The sequence below is a fragment of the Balaenoptera acutorostrata genome, chromosome 9 (assembly GCF_949987535.1).
Source record: "Balaenoptera acutorostrata chromosome 9, mBalAcu1.1, whole genome shotgun sequence".
Classification (NCBI taxonomy): domain Eukaryota; kingdom Metazoa; phylum Chordata; class Mammalia; order Artiodactyla; family Balaenopteridae; genus Balaenoptera; species Balaenoptera acutorostrata.
In genome coordinates, this window is record NC_080072.1 from 10,024,828 (window position 1) to 10,051,184 (window position 26,357).

The 26,357-nt window shown below is 59.0% G+C and overlaps 3 protein-coding genes across 10 annotated transcripts in view; 1 reads left to right on the forward strand and 2 right to left on the reverse strand.

Moving 5' to 3' along the window:
- Positions 1-1,315: 1,315 nt before the first annotated feature.
- FEN1 (flap structure-specific endonuclease 1) lies at positions 1,316-4,704 on the reverse strand. Its single transcript, XM_007174426.2, has 2 exons — positions 4,424-4,704; positions 1,316-3,720 (listed from the first exon to the last, which is right to left on the reverse strand). Exon 2 carries the CDS (start codon positions 3,700-3,702, stop codon positions 2,560-2,562), a length of 1,143 nt encoding a protein of 380 aa, XP_007174488.1. The 5' UTR covers positions 3,703-3,720; positions 4,424-4,704; the 3' UTR covers positions 1,316-2,559.
- A 70-nt stretch (positions 4,705-4,774) lies between these two features.
- Positions 4,775-8,192, forward strand: TMEM258 (transmembrane protein 258). Its single transcript, XM_007174427.2, has 4 exons — positions 4,775-4,879; positions 6,737-6,846; positions 7,337-7,473; positions 8,086-8,192. Exons 1-3 carry the CDS (start codon positions 4,877-4,879, stop codon positions 7,461-7,463), a joined length of 240 nt encoding a protein of 79 aa, XP_007174489.1. The 5' UTR covers positions 4,775-4,876; the 3' UTR covers positions 7,464-7,473; positions 8,086-8,192.
- A 1,140-nt stretch (positions 8,193-9,332) lies between these two features.
- MYRF (myelin regulatory factor) overlaps positions 9,333-26,357 on the reverse strand; it is a 32,767-nt gene continuing 15,742 nt past the window's right edge. For 2 of the 8 annotated variants that reach the window (XM_057552926.1, XM_057552918.1), the window contains 23 exons: positions 25,581-25,830; positions 24,274-24,524; positions 24,061-24,184; positions 22,140-22,335; positions 20,706-20,782; positions 20,412-20,522; positions 19,930-20,020; positions 19,372-19,572; positions 19,005-19,116; positions 18,404-18,513; positions 17,555-17,715; positions 17,410-17,482; positions 17,064-17,152; positions 16,704-16,772; positions 16,190-16,270; positions 15,949-16,037; positions 15,646-15,837; positions 15,139-15,390; positions 13,721-13,826; positions 13,401-13,475; positions 12,925-13,030; positions 11,508-11,582; positions 9,333-11,330 (listed from right to left, as the gene is read on the reverse strand). In XM_057552926.1, the coding sequence (XP_057408909.1) occupies positions 11,250-11,330; positions 11,508-11,582; positions 12,925-13,030; positions 13,401-13,475; positions 13,721-13,826; positions 15,139-15,390; positions 15,646-15,837; positions 15,949-16,037; positions 16,190-16,270; positions 16,704-16,772; positions 17,064-17,152; positions 17,410-17,482; positions 17,555-17,715; positions 18,404-18,513; positions 19,005-19,116; positions 19,372-19,572; positions 19,930-20,020; positions 20,412-20,522; positions 20,706-20,782; positions 22,140-22,335; positions 24,061-24,184; positions 24,274-24,524; positions 25,581-25,830 (2,972 nt within the window). In that variant the 3' untranslated portion in view covers positions 9,333-11,249. The remainder of the gene's footprint in view (positions 11,331-11,507; positions 11,583-12,924; positions 13,031-13,400; positions 13,476-13,720; positions 13,827-15,138; positions 15,391-15,645; positions 15,838-15,948; positions 16,038-16,189; positions 16,271-16,703; positions 16,773-17,063; positions 17,153-17,409; positions 17,483-17,554; positions 17,716-18,403; positions 18,514-19,004; positions 19,117-19,371; positions 19,573-19,929; positions 20,021-20,411; positions 20,523-20,705; positions 20,783-22,139; positions 22,336-24,060; positions 24,185-24,273; positions 24,525-25,580; positions 25,831-26,357) is intronic. The other 6 variants (XM_057552921.1, XM_057552919.1, XM_057552920.1 and 3 more) reach the window with 6 other exon arrangements.

Genomic DNA, 26,357 nt, shown 5'->3' on the forward strand with positions numbered 1-26,357 from the left:
TCTGAATATGAGTCCCCATACTGAGTCCCCCTTGCCGAAGTCCCTTGGGGCAGAGGGAGGATCATCAGGCTGCTGTGGAAACACCAAGGCACAGGTGGGCTGTGGCAAGGAGAAGAAAGGCCAGCCCATTCCCACGATACCCACGTGTTCCAATGCTAGACTGTGTGCGCTAGCGAATTCTAGTGTTTAGTGCACTGCTTCCTTCTACCATGAGGCGATGCCCTCACCCTTTTAAACTCTGATAGTCTGTGTAGGTAGTCTCCATAAGTTTCCTTTTTGCCTAAATCTCTGTAAGGCATAACACCTCAGAGCTGGACTGCAAAGCAATGCCCTTTTAACCACTGCCCTACTAGAACAGCTCTCCTCTCCAAGCGAGAATATTAGAATGTGCCAGGGCTTCCCTGGTGGCACAATGGTTAAGAATCCACCTGCCAATGCAGGGGACACGGGTTTGAGCCCTGGTATGGGAAGATCCCACAGGCCGCAGAGCAACTAATGCGCCACAACTACTGAGCCTGCGCTCTAGAGCCTGCGAGCCACAACTACTGAGCCCGCGTGCCTAGAGCCCATGCTCTGCAACAAGAGAAGCCACCGCAATGAGAAGCCTGTGCACCACAACGAAGAGTAGCCCCCACTCGCTGCAACTAGAGAAAGCCCACGCAGCTACTTAGACCCAGTGCAGCCAAAAATAAATATAAATAAAAATAAATTTATTTTAAAAAAAAGTGCTAAATAGAATTTGCAGGATTGATTTTCCCTGCAGTGGTTAATAAACTGGAAAAGACCAGGTAACTCAACTTCAAAAACAAAAGGAAAACAAACCACGCTACCTGCTACCACAGGGGACAGGCCCTTAACTAGAGCTACTGCGCTGAGGTGGTAACACCTAAGTCTGCCCACCTCTGGGCCCCATCACCATTACTGCAGGCTTAGAATCAAATTACCTGAATGAGAAACTGGAACTCAGGGAAATTCCCTGGCGGTCCAGTGGTTAGGACTCCACACTTCCACTGCAGGGGGCACAGGTCTGAGCTCTGGTCGGGGAATGAAGATCTCGCATACTGCGTGGTGCAGCCAAAAAAAAAACGGAGCTCAAATAAGTTGTGTGGCTTGCTTCAATCTGGATAATTGGTTTCATTTGTCAACTGCTAGAGACAGAGCAGTGAACAGATAACTAAGATCAAGAGTTTGAAAACTACTAGTCTTTAGTCTTCTACCTGCTTAATCTGTTGACATATTGTCAACTTAAATTTCAGACTACTTAAGCGTCCTTGGTTAACTTTAAATGGCAGTAAGTGATAGGAATGCTACAAAATTAGAAACTCAAACAGGACAGCCCCCATCAAGTTTTATTAGGATTATAAAAATTTCAGTACAAAAACATTCCACCTCTATGAAATACAGTAACCTGAAGTTGACGTCACAAAGGTAACAAGAAAGTGATTTTTGAATGGCAGCTTTCACGATTTACAAACTGGTAAAGTAAATGCTTGGATGCTATGAAGTAGTTGATCTAAATTGTGAGGATTTCTCAAAGGAGCTCCTCTATCTCACACAGTAGGTGGAAAACTAGAAATTCGTTCAATTTATTAAAACTCCTTTCCCAGCAAGATAAACTAGGCATCATCCTCTAAATGGCTGACGTACTGCCAAAGCTGCTTTGGCCATTCTGGAGCACAGTGCCATCTTGTGGCCGCTCTCAAACCACCCATTACTACAGTGCAACTCCAGCACGTTAACTTGGAGTGAAAAGAATATTTTATACTGCCTGAAACCTGGGGCACTTGAGATGTCTTCAAATGTTCTCAAAGAACAGGACATTCTGGTTACTTTTATAATTTTATTGACTCTTTTCTCCTCATATCTTTCACAACAAAAAACCCAGCATCTTATCCCAAAGTTTCAACTCAACTGCCTCAGAGGCCATGTGAAGCACCACCACTTTATGCCTCTGAATAACCACTGTAAAAACGAGAGTTATGTACATAGCAAGTTCAAGTTTCTGCCCACCTCAGGACACACAGCTGGTAATCAAACCCTTGTTGCCAACTCCAGGGACTCTGCCTATCTTATTTCTCGGCAGCTCTTCCCATCTGTTTAAGACTGCATCTTCCTGATGGCTACCCTTCAGGGTGGGTCACGGCTGAGCCAAAGAGAAGCACAGTCTAGTCCCACGGTCACCTCCCACCAGCCACCAGTTGGCCAGGCAGGAAATCATTTCCAGTCTTTTGTCTCCACCATTTATCTCCCTCTTTCTTCTTCAAAACTTGCTGCTATCACTTTCACGTAACAATGGATTCAGTGTCCATTAAATTGCCTGAGAGGCGGCTTGAGCCTGACATACTTTCCTGAGCTAAAAAAGAAGAAAACAACAAACCTCTGTGGCCTTCCTGCCATGAGATCAAGTAACAAAGGGAAAAGCACTACTGAGCAGGGTAGTGCTAGGGAAGCAATGCAAGCCCCTCCCCACCCCCACGGAGGTCTCTCCAGCGCCAGCTCTTGCGGGTACAACACGGCAGATATTCTGGGGTCAAGGAGGTATAATGAAGGGAAACCCGTTTATTTTCCCCTTTTGAACTTCCCTGCTGCCCCAGTCTTTGCCCTCTTCTTAGCAGACCCCTTGGGTTCTGGCTCCTTGCGCTTAGCTGAAGACAGGGAGCCGGTCACCTTGAAGAAATCATCCAGGCGGCCCTGGGTGCTGCCCTGGCGGCTCTTGCTCAGCCTCCTGACCCCGCTGCGGATTCGCTCCTCGGAGAACTGCTTTTCACCACACATGAACTTGACGAGCTCTTCTTCATTTGGCTCGCTCCACTTCAGCTCCACAGATTCCGGGTCCAGCACCTCGGGCTCCAGGAAGAGCTGCTGGGCCTCCTTGTGGAGCCAATTTTCTGGCACAGGGTACTTGTTGGGGTCGAGCCGACGCACGATCTCCTCGATGCTCTTGTGCTTCTGGATGAGGTCCACGGCCCGCTTGGGCCCAATGCCCCGAATGGTCTCACAGTAGTCGCTGCCCAGCAGGATGCACAGATCCACAAACTGCTCCTGGCTCAGGCCCAGCTCCTGCAGAATCCGGCTCAGGTGGAACTCCTGGATGGGCAGCTTCTTGGCCTCGCTAGCGGTCAGGTGCCGCATGAGCACAGGGCTGCCAAAGGTCAGGCAATCCATGTCCTCGGTGGCCGCGGCATAGACTCTGCCGGCCTTCACCAGGGCGGCACAGCTGGCCTCAGCCTCACTGGGCGCATCGAGGTATGGGATGCCCATGAGGCTCAGGAGATGCTTGCACTCATCATTGTGTTGCTTGGTGACCTTCACCAGCCGCTTCGTAAACTTCTCCACCTCCCCTTCGGCCCCAGCAGCCTGGGCCTGCTGCAGCTGCTTCTCTGCCTCAGCCCGCCGCTCGCTGCGTTTGGCCAGCTCCCCTGACTTGAGCTGTGGCGGCTTGCCGTCAAAGACGTACACGGGCTTGATGCCGTTCTCCATCATGCGGATGGTGCGGTAGAACATGCCCATCAGGTGGCTGGTGGTCTCACCCTCCTCATTCTGCAGCACATCCCCCCCTTGGCGAACAGCTATTAGGAACTGATAAATGCTCATGGAGGCATCGATAGCCACCTTGCGGCCAAAGTAGCTCTTGATGTCATTCTCCCGGATGGCACTGGGGGCCACGTCGGCAATCAGTTTGGCCAGTCCTTGAATTCCCATAGCAATACAGATAGACAGCTAAAAGAGAAAGGCAGGTAAGACAAGGAGGAACTTAAAGGATGCAAAAGGAGGAAGGATTACCAGGGGTGCTATCTCACCAACTTCACGCCCTCGGCTAAACGTATCTAGCACAACAAAACGACACCAAGTCAGCACCTCGGAAGATGAGAAGAACAAGACAAGGTTCCCATCGTCAAGAAACGTACAGTCCGGTAAGGAAATCCACTCAATTAATACTAAGGCCTCCTGAGAGTTAACTGAGATAACAGACAAAAAACCCCCGACAAACATTAGGTGCTCTGTAAACGTTCTCCCTGCAGAACCCACTCGATCCTTTGGTTCGTGCCTCAAGCTGCCTGCTTTGCTAGAACGTGGACCGAGGGGACAACGCCTCGTTAGCCGGGCATCCTCCCCCTACGTCCGACAAACGCAGGCAGGAAAGGGATGTGAACGAGTGCAGCTCAAAAAAATGTCTCTCCTCCAGGAGCTTAGTCACAATACACAACGACCTCATGAGCTGGGAGTTATCTTCTTTCTACAAATGATGAAAGAGGCTCGGAAGTTAAGCGACTGGCCCTGGGCTCATAGCGGGAAAAGTGGCGGGCCCGCCTGACTGCGAATCCCGCGCTCGCTCCGCCCCGCCCGCGGCAGCCGCCGGTCTTCCCCAGCACCCGGGGCAAAACGGCCCGCCGCTCTCGGAGACGCTTCCGGAGGGTCTCACCTGGCTTCTGGGGCGCTCCGGCGTGGCCCAGGACAGATCTCAGCCCAACTCCCTCCTCAACGCCGCCGCCTCCTAGGCACTAGCCGCTGATACCCTCAGTCCGCCGCCTTCCAAAGCCCGCGCTCCCGTCACGTGACCTGCCGCGGCGCACAGCCTCCTGGGAAGTGTAGTACAGGCCCCGGCCCTCTCGGCCAGCGTCTCTCACGACAAACAGTCCCGCCAGGGTGAACGGACTCGCTCAGCGAGCCGACCCTACCCTTCTCTACCGCTTGCTCCCACTCCACCACGGTCGCCCCGCAGGCCCCAGATCCCGCCACACCCGAAACCACACGACTACAAATCCCACAATGCCACCTGTGCAGCTGCACTTCCTCTTCCGGCTGAACAGCTCGCCTGCTCCTGCCGACGTGTTCTTCCGGTGGCTGAGCGGCGGTTTATCCTGTGCCTGGCAAAATGGTGAGAGGGTTGAGGGGAGTTCCGGATGGGACTTTGGGGACCCCTCGGGGCCCGTCCCGCGCCCTGTTTTTCTCGCAGAAGCCTCAGATGTCCGAGGTCCAGAGGGCTGGAGGCTCCTGGATCCTTCGGCTTGGGCTGAGGGGCGGGGAAGGGAAGCCCCTTGCCATGGAGTCCTTAGGCTGAGGTTTTGATCGCACTGGGTTTCTGATCTAACGATTTATAAGGATGAGGAGCATGGGGAGCATTTCTAATACCTTCGAGCTTTTATCTCTGTTACTTGTGATAAATCTGTTACCTCTGTCTGCAAAGTTTTTCCCGCCTGCCGAACTCGTACTCATACTACACGGTCCCGGGCAAAAGTCACCTTCTTGATGAAGTACTAACAACTGTCTCGGGCACTTGTCCTCTTTCTCCTGGGAGCCTCGCAACCTATGTACAGACCTCTTGCCACGTGTCGTGGACTTCTTTGTTATTTGCCACGCCTCCTAGTGACCACCATCTGACGTGCCTCTAGCCCTGGGATGATGTCTATTCATCTTTGTATTTCCAGTGCCAAACACGGGGACAGCAATTGGAGGCTCAATCAATGGCAGCGATTGTCTTTACCATTTTTAGGGGGGCATAAATGTTTACTGAATTGAATTCCAGTGTCTCTGAGAACAATGAGGTCAATTTACTTCTCTAGAGTTGTTGTGTTCTGGATTTTAGAAGCGTTGGCTGGTGGGTGACAATGGAAGTTAACATTTGTACAGAACTTTACGTTTACAGCCCTCTTTCACAAGCATTATCTCATAATCTTCCCTATAACCTTGGGAGGGAAACAAACACCTATTGAGCAACTACTCTATGCCAGGCAGTGAGTTAGATGCTATTGTGTTTGTCGCCTTTCTTAAATCATACATCAGTCTAGTGAGAAAGTTATTATTATAATCACTTTGTTATTATAATCACTTTGTTTACTTACTCACTTTTAATTTATTTAATTTATTTTATTTTTGGCTGCCTTGGGTCTTCATTGCTGCACTTGGGCTTTCTCTAGTTGCAGCAAGTGGGGGCTACTCTTCGTTGCGGTGCCTGGGCTTCTCAATGTGGTGGCTTCTCTTGTTGCAGAGCCTGGACTCTAGGCACGCGGGTTTCAGTAGTTGTGGCTCGCGAGCTCTAGAGCACAGGCTCAGTAGTTGTGGCGCACGGGCTTAGTTGCTCCACGGCACATGGGGTCTTCCCGGACCAGGGCTCGAAGCCGTGTCCCCTGCGTTGGCAGGCGGATTCTTAACCACTGCGCCACCAGGGAAGCCCCAGAATTTTAACTTAATGTCTTTTGCCTGTAGGTCCTGAGATTCCTTAATTGTGTAGTGGGAAGAATACAAGATTAGGAGTTGAGATCTGGGTACCAGTCCAGAGGCTGTCTTTCAGCAGGGATTCTGAGCTGGAAGTCTACAGACATGGGTCCATAAAGCTCCTAAAATTATAAGCAAACTTTTTCTTGTATGCGGTTTGTCCCAGGCAAAGAGTCCATACCTTTCATCACATTTTTTTCATGGTGGCCGGTGGCCTCAGAAAATGTTAAGGACCATTGATCTGTAGCTAATCAGTCACCTTCTGTGCCTCAGCCTCCGACTCTCAGCTGCCCATCTTGTCTCATATTGAAAAGACGAAGTGCCACCTTAGTTTAAGATGTAATTGTTGTCATTCCCAAACGGAATCATTTGACGGTGGTTCTGAAGGATTTCCACATTTCCCAAGCTGAAATAAGCTTCTAGCAGTCACAGCGGCACGAGGCTCCGTGATAACCCCATAGTCCCCCCAGATTGAGGTCATGGGATTCTTTGATGGCTCTGATCTCACGCCTTCCCTTAGGAGCTTGAGGCCATGAGCAGATACACCAGTCCAGTGAACCCGGCTGTCTTTCCGCATCTGACTGTGGTGCTGTTGGCCATTGGCATGTTCTTCACCGCCTGGTTCTTCGTGTATCCTTTCACTGAGCAGCCAGTGGGCCAGAATTAGTGAGGTGGGAAACTGAGGGAGGAACCATGCTGGGTACATGCACCCTGCCGGTTTTGTTCTGGTGTGGCAATGGGGGATGGTAAGGAGGTTGAGGGAAGGCTGTTGACGTCCAAAGTCAGGTTGTGGCCTTATTTTCCAGGTTCAGGTGAGCTCAATTCGCTCTTCCGTATTCCAGGACGGTGAGCAGAGGGCCTGGCTGCACTGGAGGCTATAGGTATGGGGACCTGAAGTTGAGAAAGTGGTGTCAGGAGTGGTGCGCTCAGGTGTCAGGAGGTATGAGGGCCAGTCCCAGCTCTGCCGCTCATTAGCTGTGTGACCTAACCCCTCTGGGCTGCATTTTCTTCATGGGTGGTGGAAGGGTGGTAGGAGCACCAGAGTCTAGGTCACCTCTTGGGCCCCTCTGCCCGGAGCCAGACCAGCCATCCCTTTGCTTCTCCTTAATTGCCCTGCCAGTTATGAGGTCACCTCCACCAAATACACTCGGGATATCTACAAAGAGCTCCTCATCTCTTTGGTGGCTTCACTCTTCATGGGCTTTGGAGTGCTCTTCCTGCTGCTCTGGGTCGGCATCTACGTATGAGCTCCCAAGGGTAAGAGCAGTGACAGGGTGGGACACTGGAGGGGCCTCCCCATGCCCACATCAGCGGGGTCCTTGGGCCTGCATGACCCCTCGGTTAATGGAGTGAGACTCAGCAGAATGGATAGGGACACCATACACGTGCCCCTTTCCCTGTCCCCTAGTGGGGATTTGAGCCAAGTGGGACCACCTTTGTCAGTTCTGAGGTCTCCACACTGTCCAAGGCCTTGACCTGGCTCTGGGATATACTACGTAGGGCTGTGGGCACAGGCTTCCCGTGGTTGCACATCTGCGTTCTTACCCGTCATACACAGTGTTTGGAGAGCCGCTGGGGAGTGACCCAGCAAGGGACCAGGATCCGGGACTTGCTGCCAGGAGTAGCATTTTAGTTAGTTTCAACGTTTTCAGTCATTGAAATAAACTTTGACTAACTGACTGAAAAAAAATACCCGCAACCTTGCTGCAGATAATCCACCAAACAGGTCACTTAGAGTCAATTGGCTCTGGTGGCCCTGCTTCAAAGGACTGTGCCCATCAGCCCTTGCCCCAGGAGCATAGGGGTTTGGGGAGAAAAGCTGATGGAAAGAAGGGTCACTGCTCTCATTTTGATACCCCTCTTTTTCAGGTACCAGCCAGGCGGCTTCACTGAATCCCTGCTTTTGTAAATTAGTTTTTTTTTACTATGCTGGAAGTGTCCCACCTGCTGCTCACAATAAAGGCAGATGTGTGACAGCCCTGCCTGGTACCCGTCCTGGGGGTGGGAGTGGTGCAGGTGCTGGGACCCACGACTTCCCCAGTCCCACCCCTTCCCATTTCTCCTGCCTTTCAGGTGGTTCCTGCTGCTGGGAAGCCCTGCCCTCTGCCTATGAGAGGGATATGGGGAGTGTCTTATCCTTAGAATTGAGGGCTCACCTGTGGATAGGAAGGGGCTGGGCCTGCCCTCCACCGTGGCTTCTAGTGTAAAATTCTGTAGGAACCCGTACCAGGCAAGTCTGCCCTGGGCCAGTGCCCTCCTCTGAGTGGTGCCGGGGACCCTCGAAAGGCTCAGCTTTCCCCTAAGGTGGCTACTTTTAACGCAGGCAGGGCAGCAGCAGGTCCATGGGGTGTGGCTAGGGGAAGGGGCTGCTGCATCCTGTTCCCAAGCCGGGCCTGAAGCCACGAGGGATAATGGGGTACGAAGCATCCACCGGGCTCAGGGGCCCCAGTTGGTCCCAGGCCCACAGGCGACCCCATCTTCCACCAGAACGATCTCAAGAAGACGGGGAGGCAAGCTCAGATACAAAGCAGTATTTATACATTTATTTATATACGTATATTTACTTCAGAAAAGAACAGTTCAGGGGACAGGAAGCAAGCAGGCCTGGGGCTGCTTCCCTCTGCCCACTCCAGAGTCAGAGTTGGTACGCGATAAATATGAGTCAAAGCTCAGGGGCAGGAAGGGGGAGTTAAGTGGGAGGGAAGGGGCGCGCTATGCACACGCAGGCTTTCCCGGGGCTGGAACGTGGGCAGGGGCACTTGTGCACTGAGAGGCGCTGTGTACAGCTTGAAGCGTGGGGGAGATCGGCCCGGTGGCTACAGGAGTAAATGCAAATGCTGTAGGGAGAGAGGAAGGGAGGGGAGATGCAAAGGGGAGCGAGGAAGGGAGGGGAGATGCAAAGGGGAGAGAGGAAGGGAGGGGAGATGCAAAGGGGAGCGAGGAAGGGAGGGGCAGGGGATGGAGCCAAGACTCCCACTCACCGGCACCCGCCAGGCAGCTGTCAGCCTCCAGCAGGTGGCCCACTGGCCTTCCCTGAAGCCCCTTTCCCTCACTGGGCTTAAGGCAACTTTAGTCCAAGGTTGACCACCCCCCCCCTTGGCCCCAAACAGCACTGAGGACCCCCTCCCCAGGCATGGAAACAGCCAGCTGCCAACCAGATTGGGGCGATGCTGTGTCCAGATGGCTCCAGGGGGCAGTGGAGGGTCACCTTCCAGTTAAGTACAGGGGGGCCGCAGTCCAAGAACTTGTGCCCCCACTGAGGAAGCCCCAGAATCCTATTAGAAGGGGCAGGGCTCGGTAGTTTTATGGCATTTATGGAGGGTTCCCCCAGTGGGAGGAAGGAGAACAGAGCAGCGCTAAGTAGGCCTCGGCCGCCAGCATGGTGTGGGGAGCCATGTAATTCCTATGTCGGAAGGAGGGGCCACACTGGGGAGGGGGCTGGGAGGCGAGGTGTCCTTGCTACCCCCATTCCCCCTGTGTTTCCCTATCCCGAGGAGAAGTGCTTTGACATCCCTAGCAGAAGGGGACCCGCGGTTCCTAGGCTTCTTCAAGATTCAGGTCTCTCACAGAAAGGCCTCCCACTCAAAGCTGAGAATGAGAGGTAGATGGGGCAAGGCCTGGCTCCCAAAGAGGTGGCAGAATATCACAAGGCGAGGACGGCATTTCCATCCCCATTTCTGAACCCATGGCAGACACGGCGAAATGATTTCCACTCTCCTTCCATGAGCCTGGATGTGGCCTCAGAAAGCTCCAGATACCCACTAAGAAAGGTTAACATTGGCACTTGAGATAAGACTTCTTCTGTAACCCAAGCCCACCGCTCTGTTCCTGGGAGGAGTGGGCAGAACTGGGACTACTGCCGAGCACGGGGCCCCCAGCCTGGCTGTCCAAGCCCAGCACGGGAGCCCTTTAATCTGGGGAGGTGAGGCCACCAGCAGACAAGAGTGGAGGGAAAAGCCACTCCTGGTGGTAGGGAGTGGGATGGGTGTCTCAAGGCTCCCTGGGACGGATCAGAGCCAGGGCCCTGCCTTTCAAGTGTCCCCCCAGGGCTCTGGCCCCCTCCGGGCTTTCCATCTCCATCCTTCCACTCCTGCCCTGGTTTAAGTGCATTTTAGTAATTATTTCATTAATAACAGCAAAAGCTATTTGCATCCACCCACCAGACAAGACCGGCCTGCTGCCTTGCAGGGATTCCCGCTCCTCTGCTCAGAGACCTCTGTGAGCTCTGGAAGCTCCCAGGGGCCCAGGCCGTGGGGCCGCAACGCCATCTGGGGGCTCACAGGGAACTTCCTTCCCTTCGGGATACTCCAGGTTCAAGGGTCCAAGGCTTACCTGGCCCACAGGCTCCCCTGGTTCAGCCAGGCCCTAAGTGTACACAAGGCACGCGGTCAGCCCATCCAGGGCTGGCTTCAGCTGCCCTGGGAGCTCTTGGAGCCAAGCTCTCCCAGGGAGAAGAGACCTCCTGGGCCGTGCTTAAAGCTTAGAAGTCCAAGTCTAGTAACAGTCAGACCCTAAGAAGTCCACCACCTAGCCCTCCCCAGGGAGCAGCTTCAAGGGTGAGGGCTGTCCACCCTCCACTGACTCATGGGTCCAGCCAAGTCTCTGAGGGCTCGAGCCAAGCCCCCGCCGGTCTCAAAGGCGGATGGGTCCTCTCTCCAAAAGAGGGGTGGCTCCCAGTCGTAGAAGGGGAGGCAGGAAGGGGGGGCTCTGGGCCGAGTCACGGGCTTCCCCCGCCTCTGGGGCGCTGCCGCCCGCCAGCCCTCCATCGGCCGTATCCGGGCACATGTGAATCGGGCCGGCCTGGGCCCGCAGGTCTCCCTCCAGCGCTCTCCGTGGTCTGGGGGCGCCGCCAGCAGGACTAGCGGCTCCAGTGTGAGGACTTCCAGTGTCACCAGGCGCGGGGAGGGCCGAGCCGCCTCACCTCCTCCGCGGAGGTGCCAGCGGCGGGCTCCAGTGTAACACCATGGCATCCAGTGTGGAGGGGGCGCCCGGGGACCCCCGGGCCCTGCTGTGGCGCTGCCTCCGAGGGCAGCTCAGTCACACAGGCGGTAGAAGTGGAAGTAGTAGTCTGCGGCCGGCCAGACCGGGGCCTCCAAGCTGCAGTTGGCCTGACCCTGGGGGGAAGGGCAGTGGGAACCAGTGAGGTGGCTCCAGGGGTGGGGGCCAGAGGCGCTCCCCCCGCTGACGTCGCCTGACACTGCCCCGTGTCCCGCCATGTGATCTTCAGTCCCCCCCGCTTCCCCCAAGCCCCACCCTGAACCTCTGGGGGCAGACAGGGTGCCAGTGCTCACCAGCAGTGCCACCCGGAAGTGGTAGGTGAATCTGCGGAAGGACAGGATGGTTACTGGCCACTGGTGGGAGGTGCCCTGGGGAGAGGGGGGAGGGGGGGGAGAGGGGTCAGGACAGCTGCGCAGCCCCCTACCCCCTGCCCCATCCCAACCGGCATCCCTCGCCATGGCCGTCGCAGCCCTGGCTCTGTGGCACGGTTTACAAAGCGGAGAAGCAGAGACGTGAAGAGAGATCGGAGGGCGCGCTTTCTACTTCGGGGAGCAACATCACCCACCGTCTGTGTGTACTGCGTGCCAGGCGCCCGGGAGCCCGCAGCCGCTGGTCTCTTAACTGCCTTCCCTCTCACCACTGTGCTCCGGGCACATCCAAGTAGTTCACTCACCCCATCCACACTGCAACCCACTGAGGCGGTGCCGCTTACAGACGAGGACACTGCTGAGTTACCTGCCTAAACTCCACCGACGCTGGGATTCAAGCCCTCCCCGCCCAGGGCCTGAGCCTCTTCAGGGCTCTCACCCACTCCATCCTCTACTCAAGCTACTTTCTGCACCTCTTTTCTCCCTGGCTAGAGAGTGCATTCTTGGAAGGCAAGGCCTGTTTCTTCCCTACCTCTGTCTCCCCTCAGCTGGGCCCAGCGCAGGGCCTGGGACAGAGGATGCCCCAATAGATATTTGTTGAATAAACACACGAGTGGGTGAGAAGAAATTTCCTTAACCTGTGTTGAGAGTCACAACTTCGGGTCACATGGCCAGAGAGGAGCTGGATGGTGACAGGTTCCCAGACCAGGAGGCAGCCCCCTCTACACAGCCCAAGAGACCTTCCAAAGTCACAGATGGAACCATGCCACCGCCCCCGCCCGAGCTTCAGGTCCAGCCTCCTTCCCGTCTCCCCTGGCGCACGGCCCTCGCCACGTTTCCAGCTCTGCCAGCGCGCCATGCTCTCCCTGGCTGCCAGGCCTCTGCACCCGCTGTTCCCCTACTCCTGGGACGCTGTCCCCTTTCCTTTCCCCAGCTGATCCCATATTGCCCTTCAGGTCTCATCTCAATCAAACATGACTTGGGGGCAGCTGGCCTGACCCTGAGACCACACAAGGTCAGCTCTCCCTGCCACGGGCTCCCAGGACGCCCTCCGCATGCCCTCCCGGTCTCCACCATTGTGCTCACCCCAGGTTAGGCCTTGTGGAACTGTCTTCCTCCCCAGGCTTTCGTCAGGGCAGGGACAGGGCCGGGAGACACTCAGCGGTGAGCAGTGCACGCATGCCCCCCTCCCTGAGACACGGAGGCCCAGGCCCCAAAGTGTCCTTCGTGGAGATGCCTGCACTCTTGACTCCGGCTCCCTCTCCTCTCCCGCTTGGGAGCCCAGATGTGCCGGGGGGAGGAAGCTCCGGCCTGGCTGGCCCACAGCTTCCCAGTCTCCTACCTGGGTGTCCTGGTGGGCATGGAGGCTCTGTGGAAAGCCCCCCTCCTCACACGGCTCCTCCTTTGACATCAAGCTGCACAGCACCACGGACACGGGGGCCGAGGAGCTGGGAGAGACCCAGTTAGCAGGGAAGTGGGGTTCTGAGCTCCTCCACCCCAGCCCGCTCCCAGCCAGCCCTCCACTCTACCTCCCTCACCCTGGTGAAACAGGGCACTGAATCCTCACAGCCTGAAAATGATGCGTAGCCGTCAAGGCTCCAGGTGGCTACAAATCCTTTCCCATCCACCATCCCACACAGCCTTCACAGCCCCTGGGAGGCAGCAGCCCATTTCACAGATGAGGAACCGATGCCCGGAGATTGCCAGGTCACACAGCCAGTGAAGCATGGAGCAAGCAATAAAGCTAGCACCCCTCCTCAGCCCCCTCCCCCGGTTGCCTGGGACCACTGGGTTTCCATCCCCCCCGGCGGCACTCACTTCATCTGCAGGGTCAGGCGGAGGTGCAGCGGGGTGCTGCTGCTGATGGGGATGTGGTAGGTGAAGTTTCCAGGCCTGAAAGGGTAAAGCTGACTGCTCAACCCAAGGCCACCCTGCGCCCCCACCTCACCCCGACTCCCATCAACTCCTCAGCCCCCAGTCTACAGTGGAGCCCTTCAGGGGCCTGGAAAGACGCTGCCCCACCTTGAGGGGGAAGTTCCTCCCTGAGGGGAGCAAGATCTGAACACCTGGACCGCCTGGGCTCGTTACCAGAGGGAACCTGTCCTGGGTGCGGGGGGGAGGGAGGTAGCCAAGCCCACCTGCAGGCGTCCTCTGAGGAGCAGTACTGGGACGTGATGGGCATCGAATTCTCCAGCACCTGGATGGAGGTCAGGGACGGCACTGGGTCTGCAAGGAGAGAGGCCACTGGCGCAGGAAGGAGGGTGACAAGACAGGACACAAATGAGAAGCAGCCAAACCTGTCCTTGCCAAGACTCGCATCAGTCATTCACACCTCAGCAGGAATAAATTTCAGGTTATTCTTTCCAGACTCTCACAATGGCTGGGGTCACCATCGTCCCCAGCAGCCCTAGGACTACGCAGTTCCCATGAGCCTGAGGTGTGCCTCCTTGACGGACCCAGAACACCCAGAAGTAGGGATGGGTCTTCCGTATCCCCTGCACAGGGCGTACAGGAGCCCGCTCTTCAGGCCCCTGTTCCTGACCGCACACATCTCTTCCCAACTCGGGGTGCAGTGACATCAAGTTGGTAGCTTGAAATCTGCCATGGCGGGAGTATTCACACACACAAATCAGGACCCCACTGTCCTTCAAAGACTCAACTTCAATGTCGCCTCCTCCAGGAAAGCCTCCCCTGATCACCTCCCCACCTCAGTCCGGACTCTGTGCCCTCCCTAGTCGCCAAGCTGCCTGTGTGTCCCCTCAGAGCCTCACCACACTGCTGCTTTCGTGTCTGTGAGCCCTTGGGGGCAGGGCACATCCGTCCCCATCACCCCCGGTGCCCTGTACGGAGCCAGTCACAGAGAAGGGGCCCAGGAAACGGCTGCCTGGTAAGCATCTGCCCCGTGGGGTTTCCCCATCACTCTGAACTTCAATCTCAGCAAACCACAGTTTCTAAGCTTTTTTTTTTTTTTTTCTCTTTAAGCCACAAAACCCATCAAATGGAAGTTGATGAGGAGGCCCAATACCTAGAGCAGAGGTGCCTGGTTGAAGTCAGGAAGGTTCTCGGCCTCCCCTTCAACCTCCAAGGCAGCCCCGGGGATACTTCACAGAAACCCGGTTTGAAAACCAATAAAGGGTCCCCTAGCTTTGTTAAAACCAAAGGTTTGAGGTTTGGAAAATTGGGGGGACCCTGAACAGTACCCTTCTTGCCCTGGCATGGTGACATAAAAGGAGCCACGTGGACTTGGGATCAAATTCCACCTCTGCCGCTAAAAAGCTGTATGACCCTGGGCAAGTCACTTCACCCCAGTTTCCATTTCCTCATCTGAACAATGGGGACGATTCCTTTCTCGCAGGAGTGTTGTGAAGATTAAACGAGGTGATCGATATAACGCTATATAATCAGCCTGGCCTGATTCCTGGGACTTAGTAATGCTCAGCAAATGTCTGTTGACTGCCAATTCTGCACCCAGGTATTCTGGTGATGGGCTGAAATGGGCCCCGGCCAGTGAGCCTTGCCGGGTTGGGCTGAGCGGGGGAGGGGGTAGGGCAGGTACCTGGCTGGCTCCGGGCCTGGGTGGGCTGAGCAGGGCTCAGGCCAAGCTGAGGGGCCCCTCGGCGGCCCCGGACATGGAGACCAAGGCTAGGGCTGTTCTTGGCTTTGCCCTGGCCTCCAGGAAAGGGGACCACAGGGCTGGCCACAGGGTCCGAGTTCTTTGGATGCTTGAAGTAGCCAATGCCATTGGCCGACAGGCCCCAGGACTTGGCTCTGATGTTGGTGACTGGCAGCAGGGCCATCTGGCTGGGGCCTGTGGAGAGAACCAGGCACAGGCTGAGAGGCAGGCACGGGCTGCCTCCTGCCCAGCTGTCTTGAGGGCCTGACTGGACTCTGGGTGACTCCCTTCTATCTCCTGGTCTCCGCAGGGGGAACCCCCAGTCTTTCTCCAGAGCCTCATTCTGGGCTCCAGGAGACCAGACCCTCCCACCAATGAGTCTTTGGGGCCTTTCTCAGGCCTCCTGTAAAAACCCCTCCAACCCAAAACCTGGCCCCAAGCGAGCCATACCTGAGCGGTTGGTGGAGGGGCTGGGACTGGGGCTGAGACCATGGCCAGGATTAAAGCTGGGGCCAAGGCTAGGGTCAGTGGTGGGGCTGGGGCTGGGCGAGGAGCAGCAGACGACTGGGCAGGGGCGGCTGGAGCACAGGTCCAAGGTGCGGAGGGCTGCAGCTGGGGCCGAGCTGGTCGGGCCAGTGGTAACTGAGGAAGCCAGAGGCTGTATGAGCCGGAGTGGGGCAGCAGAGCCTCCTGACCCAGAACACAGCCACCTCTCCCCACCCCATCCCTCCAAACCCACGCCCCGGCACGCACCCAGCAGCAGAGAGGGCCGTGTGCCCGGCCGCCCAGTGGTCACAGGGGACTGTCGGAGCTGAGTGGTCCCAAAGCTCTGGCTGGACCTGCTGGGGAAGGGTGGGCTGAGCTCAGAGGGGCTGGGAGAGCCTGAGCAGGAGGCCTGGGAGTCCCAGAGAAGCAGGAGGGGCGCGAGGAGGTGGACAAGGAAGGCAGAAAGGAGGCAGAGGCAGGAGGGAGCAGGCTTGGTTCAGACACGTACCATGGGCACATGGCCTCACTCCCCCCAGGGTGCTGGGGCCGGAGCAGGGCCAGAAGACAGGAGGTGGACACGGCAAAAGAGCTAAGGGGCAGCAGAGAGGAAAAGAGGGGGCAGGCACAGGGGAGGAGAGAAAGAGAAGACATGGTCAGAGATGGCCCAAGGACTGAGGGTGACAGTGGGCAGAAGAGCCCAAGGCCCCACCCCGGCCCTCCTTCCCCTACCCCCTGTTCTAACCTGGGCCCCTCAGATGCCCCCTGCCACTCAGAGGCCCAGCTACCTGGAGGAGCACTGAGTAGGCCAGGGAGAAACATCGGCTTCGGTAGGACTGCGAAGCAGCTGCCCCCCTTCTAGAGGGGCCTTCCCACCCACCCCCACAAACCCCTGGCGGGCTAAGAGCCTGAGGTGGGACCCCCTTTAGAGGAGACAGCCTCCAGGGCTCCTCCGACCCTGGGCTGCCCACCAAAGCCCCGCCCAGCCTGGCGATGGCCCCGCAGCCAGGCCTCCAGGGACATACCCATCAGTTTCCACCAGGTCCTCCTCGGTGCGCAGGCTCAGCACATACAGTGTAGACATGGACACCACGCTGGGAGCCACAGGAAGGGGCCACTGTTAGAGCTGGAGCCGCCATCCAGCGCCCTCTCTCCAGGGCGGGGCCTGTGGTTTTTGGTCCCAGGGGCTGGACTCCCAAGTGATGCCTGTACGCGGGTCTCCCCAGTCCCAGGGGGAGGAGACAGAACGAGGCAGCCCCCCTTCCTTCCCGGAGACCTCAGCCACTTCATCTCCCAGGCCCCGCCCTCCTCTTCCCCCAGGCCTGGGCCCGTGGGCAGCCCGATGTCCCCGGCCAGCCGCCCCCAGAGTCTGGGGGACAAGTCACCTGAAGGCCATGACCACCACCAGGGCGATGATGGTTCCCTGCAGGAACCGCTGGCTGATGCAGGCCTGGTCTGGGACCACAGACGACGACTGAAGACCAAGAAGAAAGGAGGAAAAAGCCCAGACTTACGGAGCCCATGGTCTGACCCACGGTGGGCTCTGTTGGAGGTGGGGTACTCCTCCCCTCGGGGGGCAGAGGGAGAGGAAGGAGAAACTAGGGGCTGGGAGGGCTAGAGGGTCCAGAAGGGAGGGGAGGGGAAGCGCTTGGAGTCAGTGAGCCTGGAGAGGCGCCAGCTGGAAAGGGAGGCCACGAGGATGGGGAGGCCCCAGTCCCTGCCCACCCTCACCTTGCTGGCCACCTTGGGGGGCCTCTTCTTGTGGGGGACGCTGCCCGCCCGGCTGAACTGGCTCCCTGCGTGGCTGCGGCAAGAGGGCAGGGTCAGAGGTGCCTCTGGGAAGGGGGTCTTGCCCTCCCCGGCCCCGAGCCCCCACCTGAAGGCGCCCGAGCTGCCGGTGGACTTGAGGCTGTCGAGGCGCCGCAGCTTGGCCAGCTTGTGGCTCCAGCGCTCCAGCTCATCAATGCGCGTCTCCAGGTTGTCTGTCAGCTTGCACAGCTCCTTCACAGCACCCACGTTCTCCATGAAGATGCGCTCCTGCCGCGGGCAACGGCCAGTGTCGAGGGCACAGTCAGCCCCTGGGAGCCCCAGGCTACGGGCCCATCGGGGTGCAGGAGGAGGGCACTCAAAGGCTCCCTACCCAGGCTAGCCTTGCCTCTCGTCCAGCCTCAGCTCCCTCGGCTCCCTGTGCCTGCCTCCAAACAGCATCCCGCCTCTGCACCTTTCCCCACCCGCGGTCAGAACCCGCTGTCCCTCAGAGGCTCCCACCCTCCATCTCCCCGTCTGATGAACACGATGTCTCAGACTTCAGCAGAGGCCAAAACATATCACCTGCTCGTTGGTGCCCAGCCTCATGCCAGGAAAGTTACAAACATTATCCTCACAACAAACCCCATGTTTAAGCTTTGCCATAACCACATTAGAACTTCTTAGCAGTAAATATCGTTTCCCTCCTTTTGCAGGGGAGGAAGATGACCCTCAGGACGTTCTTCTTGCCCTTGATCGCACAGCCACAGACTGGCAGAGTCCCCACCTCCCACCTCCTCCTCTCCCAGTGGGGTGGGGAGGGGGCTCTGGAAGCAGCATGAGAGAAGACTGGGGGGCAGGGGGAATGCTCCTGTTCTCCGCACTTCAGTGTCCCCGGTCTCTACGGAGGGGGGTGAACGCCCTCCAGCTGGTCCACCCCTCTGCCCCTTGGGCTCCCTTCAGTCCGTCCTCCACAGACCTTGTTCACCACCAGGAAGTTCTCTATGGTTTTCCCATTGGCAAAGACCACATCTCCAGTGTCCTTCACGGCCTCAGGCAGGATCTCCTTCACCTCCTGAGCGATGACACCTGGGGAGAGGCAAGCCAAGTGTGTGTCAGGGGGGAGGACTGCCCACAGCACCGTAATGTAAGCAGGGGCTGGGATCGGTGAGGGTGAAATTCTGGGGGCTAGAGATTTGGGATCCAGGGAGCCCTGGAGCAGGGGGCTCCGAGGCACAGGGTCGCAGTTCCAGGGATCAAGGTGTGGGGTTCCCTGGGCTAGGGATAAGCGCATATTCCAGGGAGTAAGGACCCCAGGGGAAAGGGAGCAGGGATCCAGGAGAATAAAGGCAAGATTCATCTAGGGAACAGAGGAGCGAGGATCCCAGGGCCACAAGTCCCAGGCTTCCAGTGTCAAAGGGCGAGGGGTCCGGCCCGAAGGGCAGGTCTTCCGGGAGGGCCTGGATTCCCGGGGGCAGGTTTCCAGGAGTCATGGGAAGGGGTTCCTGGAAGTAGGGTTTCCAGAGGACAGGGACTGGGTCGGGGTTACCAGATCCCAGCCTGCGCACGTGAATCCTTACCCGTTTCTGGCGCCGCGGCCTCGATGCCAGCAGTGGCGGCAAACTCCGGCTTGTATCTGTAGTGGACCAGCCGCATGCGCGAAATCCTCTTCAGCTGCTCGGTGGTGTCCACCTGCGCGGGAGCCAGGGCCGAACTGAAAGCCTCCCGTCCTGGGCCCGTCCGGAGGCAGCAGTGTGGAGGGGAGACCCTGCTACTAGGGTCGCGGGATCCAGAGATCCAGGGCCAGCCTCCCCCAACTCCTTCCCCTGCAGCCCCGCCCCCTACAGAGCCCCGCCCACAAAGCAACCCCACACCCCCCCCCCCGCGGGCAACCCCGGGCACCAGCTCCTCCCGCTCAGTTGTCCCCGCCCACAGCCCCGCCCCCACCTCCTGCAAGTGCTCCTTGGCCCGAAGATCCGAGGGGTGCATGAGCGAGCCCATGACCTTGACGTTGCCGTGCACCACCAGCGCCTCATCAGGCCGGTCTGTGTTGATACCCACACGGCCATGGTGGAAGACGGTGTCGGGCACCTGCGCCCGCTGCCACAGCACGTCGCTGTCACTCTCAAACTGGCCCGGATTGGAGGCCTAGCAGGAGGTGGGGTTGGATCAGCCCTGGGGGATGGGGGACCTGCAGCACCCTGGGAAAGGGGGAAACCCCGCAGCCACCTCTCCAGCTCCAGCCAGGCCTCCTCACCCCACCATGCCCAGCTTAAACTGTCCCTCCCATTGTGGCAACCAGGTCCTGGCCACCTCCACACTTTATTGTGAAGGAGATGCTGTGACCCAGACAGGGTGGGAGCCTTGCCCAAGGCCACACAGCGAGTGCCCAGCAGGATCAGCATTCCGGATCCTGACTCCTGAGGACCCCTGTATCTCTCCTGAGTGCTGTTTCTCCCAGGTCTGGGGAGGACTCTCAGCCCTCTGGGGGGAGGTGGCCCTCACCCGCACGATGATGCGTTCTGAGATCTGGGCGGCCAGCGTGTAGTTCTGGTTCTGTGCGTGGGCCTGGAGGGCCACCACCAGCATGAAGTACCTGGGGCACACAGGGGTCTTAGAGGTACCAAGGGTTCTGCCCCACTGCCTCCCCACCCCCCGCCAGCCTTCCTGGGTCAGATGTACAGTGCCCACTCGGTCATCTCGCCCAGGCTCCCACCAGCCAGGAAGAGGGCATGAACACCCCGTCTTACAGAGCAGGAACCTGAGTCTCCACTAGGGGGCGGAAATTCCCCAGGGCCCACCAGCTAGGAACCAGGCTTCTGCTCTCCCATCTGTAAGTCGTTAAGGGCTCTGAATCCCAGGTCCCTTTTTTGTGAAATGGGTGAGTCTGTGGGATTCCGTGCCTGGCGTGCTATGTGGGGTGGCACCCTCCCGCCCCTCGTCCTCAGAAATGGAGCGGCTCCAGGGCAGGGGCCCAGCCTGCTCACCTCTGGTCAGGGTTGGGCTTGCCCTTTTTGCGCATGTTGTTGGCGGTGGTCTCGCTGAAGTGCAACCTCCCCACAGTCACCTTCGTGACCTGCTCGGGGGGCAGGCTGACCCTGCAGAGGAGGGGCAGGGTACTCAGGGCGCAGGGAAGGGGGCTGCGGAGAGCCAGGCCACGGTGGGGCACTGGGGTCAGGAGTGTGTAGGAGGTGCACATTGTGGGTGCCTTCCCGCGCTCCCCTCGGCTCCTGCCAGGGTGAGCCCTCCTGGGGACCACCCACCACGGGCCAGACACTCACGTGACAGGGTTGAAGGGCCGCTTGCTTCGGTCCGACTGCGACTGCTCGATGTTGATGGACTGGTTGAGGGCCTCCAGCTGGGGGAGGAGCAGAGGCCAAAGGCACCTCAGGGCCCAGGTTCCCCCACCCCGGTCCCGCCCTCCTTCAGCCTCTCGGCCCAGGCCTGGCCCAGCTGGGGCTCATGAGGAAACCGAGGCCCTGCCCTCCCCTCAGCCCACAAACGCTGGTGCCTTCTCCTACACGCCACACATCCCACAGCCCCACACCCACACCACTCCCCCACCTATGTGCCCACGCATGAGCGCACACACACACACTCACCCTCACTGGCCCCCAATCCACGCCCGCACACCCCTCCCAGCTCTGAGCACACACCCCAAACCAGCCTCCACAGTCACCTGCTCACTCCCCACCCCACATTCCCCAGACCCCATCCCACACCCACTTCCCCTCAACCCCTCCACGAGCACTGGCTGCGCCACGCCAACGCCAGACCCCGCTCGCGACACTGATGGAGACGCACCCGGCCGACCCCCCGGGGAGCTCATGGGCTCAAGATCAACCACCACTGTGGCGGTGCCGGGGGATCGCAGGGGAGGGACCTCAAGTCAAGATGGGCCTCAGGGCAGGTGTCCCCGAGGATGCAGCAGAGTGAATGGTGAAGGTCAAGGAACGTCGAGCCGGGAGAGGAGGGATGGAGTGGTGTTCAGCGGGCATCCCAGAGAAAGAGAGCCGCCTGGGGGAGGCGGGGCTGCGACTGGGCACAGTGAATGGCAGGACCCGGGTGAGGCCATGGTCCCGAGGGCCTCTGCAGGCCCAGCCTAGCAGTCAGGGCTTTGCTGGGGTGAGGGAGATGGGGTCCCGGAGGCCTTGGAAGTTAGAATGGGAAAGGTCTCAGGCAGAGCACGAGTCGGGAGCCACAGGGGAAGCTGCCGAGGACAGCCAGACAAGGAGGCAGGTGGCCTGGTCCCGGCAGAGGTGGGGGAGGGGGAGGGGACCAGATGGAGGGGAGTTCTGGGGGACAGCAGGGCCTGGTGCATGGTGAGGGGTGGGCAAGTGGGCCCCGGATTCATGGCTCAGGTAACCAGGGCCCTGGAGCCCTGTTCCCAGAGAGGGGGCCCGGGAGAGGGGCAAGTTCCCAGGGAGTTCATTTGGGGGTGTGGCACTGAGGCCGCTGACAGCTGGGTCAGAAGAGGGGTCTTGGCTGGGGGGTGCAGACTTGGGATCACGGGGTAGAGAAGGAAACGGGAAGCGTACCTGAGAAGAGGGCTGAGGGGCTTAAGGGGCAGGCACGGGAGGACAGGCAGAAAGGGGGGACTGGACTTAGCCACGAGGGGTTTCCTCAGGACACACTCACCTGGCCTTGGGCTCTTTCGACTCCCCCCAGCCTTCCTGCCCTCCTGCCCTGCCCTCCTTGCCGAGCCCCAGACCTGCCTTCACTCCGTGCAGCTTCAGGTAGAAGCAGTCAAGGGGCTTGAGGCCTTCGGGCGTCTTGACATACTTGGGCTCGCCCAGCATGCCGATGTACACCGTCACCTGGAAGTGGTTCTTCTTCTGGCACACGAAGGCATCGTCGCCCACCGAAAAGTTGAAACCCTTGTCGGCGTCCACGCGGTAGGTGAGCATGGGCCTGGGGGCAGGTAGGGGCACTCACCCGAGGCCCCGCACACCGGGCTTGCCTTGCCCGTCCCACCCACATGCCTGCGTTCCAACGCAACTTCCCATCTGGTGCCCCCATCCTCAAAGCACTCTCGAGGCTGCCCCCATTTCTCAGAAATGGAAACTGAGTCCCCAGGAGGATTTGAGCTCAGGTCTGCCAATGCCTCAGCCAATATTCTTCCCACTACGTGCCTGGGACCACCCTACCCTGGTGATGGAGGAAGGTTAGGCAAGACACTTGGACGGGAGGGAACTCCTGAGGAGGGGGCCTCACGGCCCCTCACCACACTTGGCTTCTTCCCAGAACGCTGCCCAAAGCCCCCTCCCTCACGGGAGACGGGGTGAGAGGGGATGCGTCTGTGGAGCCTCACTGCGCCTGACAGCTGGTTGCCATGGAAACGGTGGAACCAGGCGCCGGCTCTGCGCTGGCCCAGCCCCTGCCCACCAGCTTGCTCAAGCCCCCAAATGTCCTCATTCTGACTCCTCCGTCTGCCCGGTTGGGGAGGGGGCACTCTGGGCAGCCTGGCCTCAGTCTCAGTTTACGCATCTGTTGCTGGCCAGGTGTTCCAAGTCTGGAGCCTTTGGGGGACCTCCAGGTGGCCTGAAAGGGGGTGATTGTTGGCCCGCCCTCACCCAGGTCCCCAGGCAAAAGCAGTGCCCCGGATGCCCAGGGTCCGCCTGGAGGAAGCTGGGCAGGGACAATGTTTCCAAACTTGTGGGGAGAGGCCTTTGGGCCTGTCTAACATCCACGGGAAGGCCCAGAGCTCACTACTTCTCCCTCCCTGGGCTCCACCCACCTACCTGACCCAGGGGAACACCCAGGAAGTGCCTGGGCCACACTGGGGGCCTCAGCTGCCAACTTCCTGGCCCTGGGACCTGGGGTGGCAGGGCTGGCCCAAGAAGTACAGTAGTAGGAATGGGGGCTCCTCACCAGGCCATAGGGCTGGACAGCCAAAGACCTCCCTCCCCTGCCACCCGGACAGGGCCTCAAAGGACCCTTTCACCACTACATCAGCTGGACACCCCCTGCCTCAGCCCTGAGGGCTTGTGCCTAACAACCCGACATAGCCTGGGACACCCAACTCCAGGAGGCTGGTCTAACTGCGAGAGGGCCAAGTCCCAGACACCCTGCCCAGGCCTGGCAATGTCCAAATGAGCTGACGGTGAGCCATGGCCTTCCGTGGGAGTGAGGGGAGTGGTCCCGGAGTGCTCCTGGCCAGGTCCCAGGAAGCTGAATCCACATGGGTGGGTGCTGAAGGAGAGCGAGGAATGCCCGGCCAGCCTCTGACCCAGTCCTCCCCCACCCACTCATCCCTCCCCTCCAGGGAGGGGGCTGCTGGAAGGGCCTTGCTGACACGCCACTTCCGGCTACCTTCCTGGAATGCAGAAGGAGGAGTGGGGGAGGGGAAGGGGAGGAGGAGCCAGCGAACACCCCTCCACCCACTGCTCCCTGACTTGGCCCCACTGGCCCCTCCCTGGCGGACACCACCTTCTTCAGGAGGCCTCGGGCTGGCTCAGGAGTCAGGAACCCTGAGTGCCAGTCCTACCTCTTCCCTGAGCCTGTCTGCTCTTCTGTGAAACGGGACCATCTCGTACCCGGTGTGCTCCCCAGCCCTGCTCTAGGATTGTGATGCCAGGGCTGGGGGTCTCCAGACGGCGTGACCAGGAGGGGTGAGGAGGGGCATAGGTCACTCACAGCTCCTTGTAGTTTGCATCGTACAGTGTCGCCCACTTGTTCTGCTGATGTGGTTGCCACTTGATGGACTGGTAATTGGGGTCCAGGTAGGAGCCACTGAGGCTATCATTGTCCTGAAGGAGACCTGGAGAGAGAGAACGGCCATGGGCCACGGGCTCTGGGCCCCGGGCCCCACACCCCCAACTTGAAAGCTTGAGCAGGCCAGCCATGTACCTGGTGAGGGTGCACCTGGTGGGTGCCAAGGCGGCGTCTGGACCCGGGCGATGCTGAGGGGCAAGGAGCCAGGGCCGGGTGAGAGCGGGCCCTGGGGAGGCCAGGGTGGGGATGGGGCTCGAGCTGGGTGCGGTGGCAGGGATGTCACGGTCCCGGGCTCCTGTTTGATCATTCCATTCAGCATCTGGGCATTGAGGGTGTTGGGGGGTGATTCGGAGTGCTTCCTCTTCTTGGAGGGGTGTGTGGGGAGCCTGGGGGGGACACAGGTGTGCACCATGGGGGGCTGGCCCTCCCCGAGTCCCCTCCCACTGGGCAGTACCCCCGCTCCCCTCTTCACCCTGTCTCAGCAGGACACGCCCAGCCCAGGGGATACCTCCTGCACGAAGCCCGTGCCTTTTTACCTCCTAAGTGCTCCCCCATTACTCTGTGTTATCATTCTGTTTCTGTCCCTCCTCCCTACCCCCCAGACTGTGGAATCCAGGAGGGCAGGACCCACACCTGACTTGTCTGTACGTCCCCATCACGCCCAGCAACTGGCCTGGCACACAAAGTGCTCAGAATCATTCGTGGAATGAACGAGTGAGTCTGTCCCTTCCCTGTGGTGTCATTCTCAGTGTCACTCTTTAAAGAGACGGCTCTTTGGAGAGCAGCCTCCATGGTTAGAAACAAGCCACAGAGGGCCTGGACCACGATGGCTGGGAAAGAGAGTTTCCTGGGAAGGGGGCTGACGATTTGGGGGCCACACAGCACCCCTTCCCCTTCTGGTTTACAAAAAGCTTTGCCAGTGTAATCTTTCCTTGAATGAAATCTTTCACAAAATCTCAATGTGCAAAACAGATAAAAAGACAATTCTACGTGTTGGAGTCAGAGCAGGAAGCTTGGGTCTATGCCTAGAACCTCCTCAGAAACCCGAGGACTCCATGGTGACTGGAAAGTTACTGGTGTCTGGGTAAGAGCACAGTCCCAGGTTCAAGTCCTGGCTCAGCTCCCTCCTACCTCCGTAGGGCGAGCATCCCACCCCCCAAGCCTCAGTTTACCTATCTGGGCAATGGGGGTGGCCATGCCCGTCAAATAAGGTACTTGTGAGCACTTGGCCTTGGCTGTAAGTGCCCGATGCATTGCTCGCACATACATATACATAACACTGACCCCCATCTCTGGGGTCAGAGCCTTCGGTCCTTCCTGGGTTCATCCCCACCCCTACCTCCATCTCTATCCTACCTGCTGCTGCCCTGAGTATCCCCCACCCCGCCCCCACCAGCCCATCTCCCCGCCCCCCACCCCGGGGGAGGCTGCCCAACTCTTACTCGGCTCCGGCTCCGTGTTGCTGCAGCAGCTGGTGCAGCATCTGGGACTGCTGGGTATGGTGGAGATCGGTGGGCACCAGCCCCTGCCCCATGACAGCGTAGGGGGGCATCGGAGGCTCAGCCTTCATGTACACATCCCGCTGCAGGACGGGGTAGTGAGGCGGGGGCGGCGGGGGGGGGTGCTCCGGGCGGGAGGGCACCCCCACGTGGCACAGGCTCTCAGGGGTTAGGGTGCGCAGGAGATGGGGGTCTGTGGGAGAGATGCGGGGTGGCCATTAGGTTTCCCGGCACCAGCTCTCCCCGGGCGGGGTCTCCTGATACCCGCCCCCTCCTGAGCCCAGCCTGGGGGCTGCCCTCCCGCCGATCCCACGTGGGAGGAGGCTGGGCAGCCTAGAGGCTGGCCACTGCAGGCCCAGGCGGGGAGGCCAGACCCTGCCCAGGGGGTGGGCAGCCTTTCACCCCATCCGAGCCAGCTCCTTCCCCCGGGCCGGGCCTGGCCCGGCTCCCTGGGGAGGTCCCGCATCCCAAGGTTCTCCCCCAGCCCCTCTCAGGCCTGCTCCTCCTCTGAACCTCAGGAAGGAGTCTTCGGGGACCCCCAGTGCTGTCCTGCGGGGGGGGCCCTCCTCCCTCCGGCTGGCCCCAGGGGCCAGCCCCCCAGCCTGAGGGGGGAGGCCCCAGCTCCCTTTGTTCCCCAGGAGGCATTCCAGAGATGTTTTTGGTAAGATAAACAGAACTCTTGACCCCTCTCTGGGCTGTGGGGAGACGGCTGCCCGTGAG

Bases quoted from the DNA above. Each gene is read 5' to 3' on its own strand.
- FEN1 (XM_007174426.2), bottom strand. From the start codon at position 3,702: ATGGGAATTCAAGGACTGGCCAAACTGATTGCCGACGTGGCCCCCAGT.
- TMEM258 (XM_007174427.2), top strand. The intron at 6,847-7,336 runs GTATCCTTTCAC...TTGCCCTGCCAG, and splicing joins TTCACCGCCTGGTTCTTCGT to TTATGAGGTCACCTCCACCA.